The 10,355-nt window shown below is 34.2% G+C and overlaps 1 protein-coding gene across 4 annotated transcripts in view; it reads right to left on the bottom strand.

Annotated features, from left to right (window-relative positions):
• Window positions 1-579: 579 nt before the first annotated feature.
• Window positions 580-10,355, bottom strand: part of MLLT3 (MLLT3 super elongation complex subunit) — a 133,178-nt gene continuing 123,402 nt past the window's right edge. For all 4 annotated transcript variants that reach the window (XM_072404377.1, XM_072404374.1, XM_072404375.1 and 1 more), the window contains exons 10-12: window positions 8,327-8,398; window positions 7,465-7,536; window positions 580-3,408 (exon numbers count right to left, since the gene is read on the bottom strand). In XM_072404377.1, the coding sequence (XP_072260478.1) occupies window positions 3,277-3,408; window positions 7,465-7,536; window positions 8,327-8,398 (276 nt within the window). In that variant the 3' untranslated portion in view covers window positions 580-3,276. The remainder of the gene's footprint in view (window positions 3,409-7,464; window positions 7,537-8,326; window positions 8,399-10,355) is intronic.

Raw genomic sequence — 10,355 nt, 5'->3', positions numbered from 1 at the left:
GAGGAAAATTGTTGGAAACGAACGACCGGACCGGCGGATCGGATTGGGCGACGATCGTTGAACATCGTTCGTGTGTACGGTCGTTCGTTGATCGTCCATGTTCAGAGCATGCGTGATGAACGAACGTCCGTTCACTTTCCTGTCGTGCACATAGTTCCTCTATCGTTCAAACGATCGTATCTATTGTGTGTACAATATCTACGAACGATCGTGTCGTTAACTCTATGTGCAGGATCGGTGCTATACGATCGTTCATATATATCGTGCATGAACGTTCGTCGTTCGTTTTCCAACGATAATAATTGGAAGTGTGTACGTAGCTTAAAACATCTTACATATAAGTTCATTATAGGATACAGTTACACCTATGTATATATGATATGACCTGATTCACAAAACACAAAATGGTTAACTGTAATTATGCACCATATAGTACATCCACATTGATTTAATAATGACAAACTGCACCATGACCATGTAGATTGTGTACCAGTTAGTGATATGCTAGAATGTTTGGATAAATCCATACAGATCAAACATAACCAAATGAACGGGAAACAAGAAACAACACACGCACCATTTTTAAATTTTTTCGGTTTCCTTGATATAAATTGCACATTGAGAAGTAGACTGTACAACAAAATGCTTCAAGTATGCTTCATGCCAATCATCCTAAAGAGTCATAACATTACTGGAAAGTACACTTGTTCAGGAAGCAACTCAAGTCCTTCCATGGTAAAACATACATGTAAAAGTAGGGAAAAAAATACAAAATATTAACTCTTTGGGCTGAAATAAATGCAAAGATATCAAAAACATGTTTGGAAAAAAAATACCACACTAAAATATATGGTAACCAAGTAAACACTAACTAACTAGTTGTGTGCCACTTGTCACATAGTGGCACACAACTAGTTAGATTGCGAGGATATATAGACTGGATGGAGCATTGAACAACAGTAGAAACACAATTGTAGGCAACATGTCATAACAAATGACTTTGTAATTCATAAAAGTGATTAAGTCATTGTAATAGTAGCACTAGGTCACAAAGGCAAATAGAAAAAAAAATGTGCAGTTATAGCCAATTCACTATTTTCCATATTGTCCTTACAGAGGTTCACACGATAAGTTTTATTTTCTTTGAAGGTTACTAGTGAATCTGGTGGACATTATAAAAGTTTTGTTTTAAAAGTACATCTAGTTGTGAAAGGTCTTCGCTTTCAACATCCATCACTAATATTAATGTTGAACTTGAATGTAGAATTATTTAATCAAAATGTTATGGGATGTTTGAAAAATTGTGAATGTTCTTTAAGAACCAGTGCTGTGTTGCAAGTGTCCGAGAGGGAAGCCATGTGGGATCGCTCGAGCCCCAGCAGGTGTAATTCTGCCCTTTATGGAACAATAGGGTTAGTAGTAATAAGTTAAAAGTACTTTCCTGTGGAAAGTGGTTATAACACCAATCAGGTTGTTATTGTTGTCAGCTTGCTGACCTGGTAAAGGGGACAAGCAGTAAAAATCTCCAAGATTGCTGAAGGTGAAGAAGGTTCAGGCCTTTCACATCTTACTGGGAAAAAAAGGTTTCCTCTTTTGTCATTTGTGTCCTCTTTGGGGCTTTTCTCGTATTTCCTATTCTAACCATGATGCTATAATCAGTAATAGACATGAATGGAAATTTCCAGAGTAGGACCCTAGACAAAAGAGTTAAACCTTACTTAGGTTGAAACCCTTACATGTCCTATGAAAATTTAGAAAAGGTGAGCCTTTTGCCGTGTATGTCTATAATGAGAAGGGCATTTTAATCATAGTGAAACCGAGTATAATGATTCAGGTAATAGCAGCTTCACTAAGTGCAATCTAGCTGAACACAGTTGCTTGTTTTGTTACTGCACATGGTAATTGTAAAGCATCACATTCATTCCAGTCTAAATGGTTTCATAACAGGAATGGTTTGATGGGACTATATTAAAGCAAATAAAGCAACTTGTGTTTACTTTTAACACACAAACACCAGCATCTTATTGTTTGCACATTTTATGTAAACATTATCATGGATTCCAGAAACTAATCCAAAAAGGTACAAAAGAACTGATCCCAAGAGAGTACTGTATAAGACTTTCTTTAAAGGAAAGGAAATTTAATTTCTCAATAGAAAAACATTAACATTAGTGACCATAAACAAATAGATGAACATATGGAAAAAACCTATAATATTAAATGCCATTTCATCCATGGTAGCAATAATTAACACAACTGTCAACTATAGACAGCGAAAATGTAATAAATAGTCCCAAATTAAGGAATTTCTACACCATTTCTTAAGAATGGAGAGTCAAGGTCCTTTTCAACAAAAACTGTAGGCTGCCCCTACGTTTGTAAACAAATTTTATATATATATATATAATATATATATATATGAGAGACAGGGAGAGAAATAGATCACATTTAGAGACACAAGCACATAAAGTAGATAAACATTACTAGGATTCAGATCAACACCTATTCTTGTATCTGGACATCCTATGATTTCACTTAGTAAGGCTACAAGTCACATAATGGTGTTTGGGTGCATTCATGGAAGATCCTTATGGTGGCATTATGGAAACAAGAATCCTAAATCAAACAGGGCTTACAGTGACAAAACCGAGCTTGGTCCACTTTTGGGTCTTCCTATTTGTGTCTACCAGTACATGTAACATACCAGTGGAAAAAGAAACCAAGTATTTGCTGTGTAAGCTGAGAAATGTCCTTATGAATAAAGTCATCACTATGTTTCTGATGGCAGTCCAGCTCTAAGAGCGGAGTGTGTATTTTTGGATGGGTGAACTGGACCTTGTAGCATGTGGTAGTGTCATTCCCATTCTGATGTTTGGAACCTAGATATGTGGTAATAAATAGATCAGTCACGTAGTAAGGCAGTGTGTGCTCAACATAAGTGCGTCATATGGCAACACATGATCCTGAGCACATTAGTTAATGAAATAAGTCAAGTTGTCTATGTCTTCTTTTTCAAGGCTTTCCAGGTTTAATCTCCAAAAAATGTATAGTTAATATGCACGATGATTTTTTTTTTCATTGTGGTTCATCATTTTCCCCTTTGGGCATAAAAAAAAAAAAAACAACTAGAAAGAGGAGAACCATCCAAAGATGTTTTTGTTTCTCGTCGCTCTTTAGAGTAACAGATCCATTTCTAACATCTTGAATGAATACAAGCAGTTCAGTTGTACTGACTCCTGTCTAACTGTCCACAAAAGGCAGGTCCATCTCATACTTTCAGGATGCCCCAGATGTCTCCAAGTAGCTCTGTAGTTTGCGAACTGTAGTTTTATCAAGGGAACAAAGATCAAAGTCAAAGGTTGTGTTTGTGATGTGGAAGTGCCCAGTTTCTTCTATAAGATTCACAATCTAAAAAAATAAATTAGGCCATATACAAAAAACATTAGTATTTGAATAACTTATAAAAAGAAAAAAAAAACAAAAAAAAAGAATTTTAAAAAGGTATATTTATTTGTCCAGGAGCCTTTTGAGCGTAAGAAAAAAATGACAATTAATGTTTTTTTTTTTTTAACATACCACAGTTACTATTTATACTTTTAGTATTAAAAAAAACACATGGTATTAACTAACATATAATATGTTATTCCAAATAATATAATTTAATGTGTCTAATCTAATGATTAGTAGGTAGAGTATTAACAAACTGTGTGAAGTGCAGATAATTAAATTAACAAACATTGTGCAAATTTAACGAATAGTAAAATAATATTTATTGCAGTTAAGAACAATTAGCATGCCCACCAACCCTTTCATTTCACTAACACCAGGAACATAGTAACAAAAAGAGAAATGTAGCTGGTAGAAAAGTGTCCCCAACTATTGACTGCACAAAGCACCTACAGAATGCCTGAATGTATGATTCTTAGCTTTACATTTTAGGTTCTACATATTACACACACAATATATATATATATATATATATATATATATATATATATATATATATATATATATTTTTTTTTTTTATACACATACACACACACAGGTTTTCTTCCTTTAATATTGTCCACAAAGTTAGAACATCTTTAACTGCCTACTGCCAGGGACTAAGTAATCAAACAAGAGGGTCAGCATTAGCAGCAAACATGTTTTAAAGCTTTATTATGGTAAATAAGTTGATCTACACTTTCCAGAATAAAGTAAAATACTGCAGCAATTTCAAAAGCAAGACAGTAATACCCATTCTATGCATTACAGACTAGAATAGTGTCTGTTCAGCTTATAATTTTTCTAGTCTTCTAGTACTTAACTTTACCCTGGAGAGTGTATATCAACATCTTTGTCATGTTAACAAGCCGAGGACAGTAATTTGTGAACTTTGCCTATTGGGCTATTGGGTTATGCACAGTTTTGGTGAGCCATTACTTTGCTTACTAGACATCTCATAGTTGATTTGCTGTAGGTAAGCCTGTCAAAATACTGGGCATTAAATCCTGGATTATTGAAAACCATATGAAGAGGTGACCTTGAGTATATACTGCATATGGAAAAAATCAGCAGATCCAAAAATTTAGGTATCTAAAATATGCACACCCTAACATTTACTTCTTATACATTTCCTTATCACATGTGCACAAAAAAATTAGTCAGGATTGTGACAAGTTTACTTTAGGAATACGAATTTAAAAGCATAACAAGCATCATAAAAAGGGAGTGTTTTCTTTAATGCTTTGCTTTATTGAAATGTTTCCTAAATTTCTTATGGGACAAAGTCTCTGATCATCAAAAAAAGCTATCAAACATGAAAGCAGTGGTTCCTCACAAAAAACCTTACAAATTGCTTTAAACAGACATAAATTGAATCCAGTCTATTTCACAAACACATATACATGCAATATGCTTTATTGGGGAAATAAAAAACATTCTTAGTTCTTAGGACAGAAAGTAACCTGAAAGCAACATGCCAAGAAGAATGTTAGATCAAAGAGAATGCCTGTATAAGTAAGCCATGTGCACACCATACAATCCGAGAAAACAGGAACCAATTGGCCCTATAGACAAAGATTTAAAGGACAAGATAATTTTTAAATACACATTCTATCCGGTCCTCGATGATAGAATCCTTGTTATACCAACCTATTTAGAACTGGACATGGTACTAATAGGCCCAGACATTCAGTTGAGATTATTTGCAGCTTATACTGTTACAACAAGTACCTTGACTCTCTACTTCTTATAATCTTCATTATGAGACTAAAGTTTATTGGCAAACAGTTTTTAGACAAGCTCTGCTAACCTACCTAAAATACTTTGGCCGACAATTGTATTTACTATGTCTCTGTAAGAACACATATTTACACTTGGCAATCATCCATGACACCAAAGGCATAATGATTTTTACAATGAGAAAACAAAGTCCTTAATAGGACAAGATAGAGGCTAGCCTTTCTTACATTTTGCTTTACTATATGCATAATATAGGATATATAATAAACTGGTAAGATTTTCCTCACTTACTGTTCTATTGGGCACATTAAAAAAAAGGATTCATTTCCACATATACATAGCAATCAAATAAAAAAGTGATGAAAACTCTAATCCCTCCAAACTCGTCTAAACGCAAGTTTCATAATTGGTCTTTGCATTCACAGAGAGGCTATAGTTGTGTTTAGCTTTGAAATTAGGAAAATAATTTAAGCATTTTTTTCAGTTTTGCTTAAACGGGTTTATTTTTTTATTTTTTTTGTAGTAAATTTGCATTGGTAACTGTACACACTGATAACAAAACATTATGCACCAGTTGTAGGGCACTAGGAAATGTGGAATCCTTTGAGATAAAACTCAAACAATATAAACCATGTCTTCCTATAATGTAAGATGTGCTATCTCCTTTAAACAAAAGTAGATTTGCAATTATTTTAAAGTACATTAAAACAGAAATAATAGAAACCATGCCTGTCAGTTTGTTTAAAAATGTCCTTTGTCATGATACAGCTCATTAAATCTACATGTGCCATTAGTTTACTTTAATTCTCAATGACTGTAATCTGGAAACAACCATATAAACTTGTGTCTACAGGCCAGTGGAAGGGATTTTCTCTCTGCCTGTCAACAAGAAATCTGTACTTCTATCCCCAAAGGCTTTTCACAGCACCTGGAGATCTTTCCTTCATGCATTTTTTGTTTTACTTTTTGGTTATCTGTAATCTTTACATAGTTACAGACCTTATGGTTCTTTTAAACAATAAGGTCTGTAACTATGTGACGCATAAAGATATCACAAAGAAGTAAAAAATAAAAAAAAAAAAGATTTAGCACAGTATTCTGCGACTTTTACAATCTACAATCAAGGGATCACTGTCATTAGAATGAGGAACCTTAGGAAAATCTGTAATGTGTAATTCAAACATTTGCTGATTTAGGTTTTTAAAAGGCATCCAACAAAATAGTAAAGCATATAGCTGAATGTGTAAATCTTGGTTTTGTAACCCAGATAAAAAAATGCTGCTACAAAGTATATAGTGCATGCAATTACAGAGACCCTGCGGCGTCCTCTGTTATGCCTTAATCCTAAAATAATTTGATACCCTAGTAGTGTCCAAGCTTGCCAGTTTACCTCCTGCTCCTGCACATTCCTCTGAGCCCATTACTATGATTGTCTACATTACTTATCAAAAGGGATACCTATGAGACAGGACCACTAGCTGCCTACACTTAAAGAGGAACTGAACCTAAATGACCACCAGAATTTTATAAAGTCTAATTAGCAATTGAATTAAAGAAAGTAAAAGTTTCAAATCATATTTGCTTGCTCATGAATTTATTTTCAGGTTGCTGGTTTTATTGCATGTATTTGTAAATTCTATAAACTTAGAACAACTTTGATCCTTTTTACAATTACACACTGATAAAATTAACATCAGGATCAATTGTAGATTGTAAATTTTGAGAAAATATGGCAAGAAGAATTTGTATGAACATTTTGGATATCTGTTCACAAGGTATATTTTTTTTGTGTCTAAATTACAAGTTTTGGTATACCTCTGCCTTGAAATTAAGTACATTCAATTATTACCCTTCGGTAATGCACCTTTCCCATGACATTGCATTTCTTTGTATACCATAAATATACTATATTCATATAATACAAACAGTAGGAGTGTTAGTCCTATAAACCAGGTCACCATTCTGACCAGTCCACATGGCTATCTTGTTTGTAGAGGTTATTAGAAGAATAATTCTAATTGATTCTAATAATCTCTATAGAAAAAACAGGTATCTGGAAAATGTATTAATGCAATTAATACAGTTTATTAAAAAGGTATACATTTTACTGATTTTCTTTCTTGTAACAATAGGATGTTAGTGGTCAACTTAGCCTAATGCAACAGAGCAGTTATAATAATACTGATAAATTATCTGTTCTATATTTCATTGGCATTCTTACATAGACTAATAGCTTACCTGCTGAAGTATGTGTCTTTCTCTTAAAGTCATTAATCGCCTATGGAGCTCAACTAATTCATCCAGGTATGCCTGTAAGAAGAGAGCAAAAATGTTAAATATTACTCACATATCTCAGGAAAAAACAGTGGAAAATATTAGAAACCTAAAATTTTATATGATATCATGCTTTTGTACGTAACTGAAGGTGAAGTGAAGGGCAGAATATATGTCATTTTATCTATCCTACCTAACAGAGTTAATGCTATTTTGGAGTTTGAGACTGCCCAGAAGGCTGGAACAAATATTCATGAGTTGTGTTAATATGTGGTCTGTGTTATCTATTTCTCTATTTATGACTGTATTTGAATGTATGGAATGGTATATATCACAACTATATTAGGAGACGTCACCACACACACACATATTTACACTCATGTATTGTTATTGAACTGCTGCTGTAACTTTCCATGAAGAATTAGGTAAGGGGAATCTAGGTCATCAGGAACCCTGGCATGCGATTTCCTAATTGGTCAAATACATTTTATAAGTCCACATGTCCAATAGAAGTCAGTTGGGTAGCAGAAGGGTTACAACAACTACCTTGTTTACTTTCTGTCATGCAGCAACCAGATCTCAACCTTTACCTTGCCTTCAGGTAAAGACACCGTATGTTATTTGTATATTAAAGTGAAGAAGGCAAGAAACAGGAACTGTACAATTCATTTAAAAGACCAATTCAAAATTTTGGTTGGAGTTCTTTTTTTTTGGCCAACAACAGTCGATATATAGAACAAGTAGTTATATGGATCATGCAAATACACTAAAAAACATCATCCCCCTCCCCCATCCCCCCAAAAAAAACTTCAAAAGATATATTTACCTTATCGCAGTCACCATTTTTTCCTTGTTTTTCAGACTTGCTCTGTTTAATTGGGCTTTTTACTTCTAGGATCTATAAACCATACGTCAATGAAAAGAAAGGGCATTTTAGTATAAATACAGTATACTTTCAGCTTAAAAACGATTTAAGCTACAGATGTGAGACTCCAGGCAGTTCTTATTCACAGCGAGAAGTTTTTAGAGGTTACACCAAAGGAGCACACAAGTAAATATTATTAGGTCCAGACAGTTGTGTGAAGTCTAGGTTGAGGAAACATGGCTAGATACACAAAGGTAAATAACCATAACCTGTAAATTCCCAGTCTGGCCTCTGGTGAGAATGATAAAAGCTCTTGACCTCTGGTTTTGTACTTTATTGTTTCTGCCAGACTTGGAGGAATTTACAGCCGCATTATAAAGAAACAAGTGACATCTTGACAAATACAAGCAGGAGATCTAGGAAGGACAGCCATTACTCATATTCAGAGTAGATCAGCTTTTGCTTAAACTATGAAAGCAACAGGTTGCAGTGTCCTTTATTTATCATTATATGGATATCTTGTTTAATGTATACATTAGAGAGAAGGAGAACTACTAAATGGCTATGACAACACCAAACAGTATCAGCAGTTGAAAACCAAAATTGGCGCTTTCAATTTAAATTGAATCTGGAAGCTAGATGGTGGGCTGTGAAATGTGCAGACACTACTACCTTAGGAACCAGCTCTGAGGAGTGAGTGACTGACAAGGTGTCTATATGCATATAATCTGTTTAAACTTTTTTATAAACATTTACTATATGACTAAGTATTGCCAGAGTATTATGGGTTAAGCAAAAGAAATAACACATAATATGCTTTGTATCTTTGTTTGTCTCATAAAAACAGACTGGAGCATCATTTCCCTAACTCACCCGAATGTCTAAATTGCAGTTTTGAGTCAGTAAACAGGTCTTGTTAAACAGAATGTAAATACATAGAGAAGAACATATAAAATAAAGCCAAGAACACCTAACACTGGCTAGAAATTACAAAAACCTAAGTCATTAATCTGCATGACAGGAATTTTGGAATGGATGCACCCTGTAGTATACCATAATTCTGTACATTTGCCTTTAAAAGAAATAGGTGTGCACTAAAAAACTAGGAATGCTATCTATGCACATTGTTACAGTGTTTAAAAAGAATGGAAAACTGAAATCATGATGATTTATAGTGTAAACCAGTGTTTCCCAACCAAAGGTTCTTCTAGGGGTTGCCTGGAGTTTTTTGAACAATGAGCGATTTGAAGTCAGTTACTCAAGACACAAAATCTTTCTTGTTATCTGTATGTGTGGCATTATTGTCAGGAGTTCCTGGACAATGCAGTTTTTTTTCAAGGGTTCCCCCCATAATAAAAATCTTGAGAAAGGCTGGTGTAAACTAAGAATATTCAAAACATGTAGTTTCAATAAACTTGCCACATTAGAAAAAAATAGTCAAAATGTGTGAGGAATTCCTTAAACTGAAAAGAGGTGTTAAGGGTGCTAAAGGAGGAATTAAACACTTTTCTTCCTTTAAGGCACTGGTGTCCTTATTTGAATGCTGTTAAATACAGCTGCCAAATCCCCAAGTATTACACTTTAGGATGTGGAAACCATCTAGCTTCATATTCATTACCCCTAGGCTTAGTGCTGTGAAATTATATGCTCCAGAAGCATTGCACAGCTGAACACTTTGTCAATAAGACACTGAAACTGAATAATGATGATTAGTTTTTTGAACAAGGAAACATAAAATCTTAACTACACAGCCCTGCATGAGGTACTGGTTGACTTTACAATTATTTTCCCCGCTAAGAAATTTAAAGCTGAAATAAAATTTGCAAATTTGCTTTCCTTGGTTCTGCCTTTCCACCCCTATGAAAATACTAGTGAAATAAAACCTTTCCATATTCATTACATTACCGATTACGAACCAGCAAAACCATGAATACCTACCTGCAATCCAGGTGAGAGCAGGTAGGGGGTATAGTAGCAGGCTGTATTTGGC

The sequence above is a fragment of the Pyxicephalus adspersus genome, chromosome 3 (assembly GCF_032062135.1).
Source record: "Pyxicephalus adspersus chromosome 3, UCB_Pads_2.0, whole genome shotgun sequence".
In the NCBI taxonomy this organism is placed as follows: Eukaryota; Metazoa; Chordata; class Amphibia; order Anura; family Pyxicephalidae; genus Pyxicephalus; species Pyxicephalus adspersus.
This window is presented reverse-complemented; position numbering and strand designations above follow the sequence as displayed.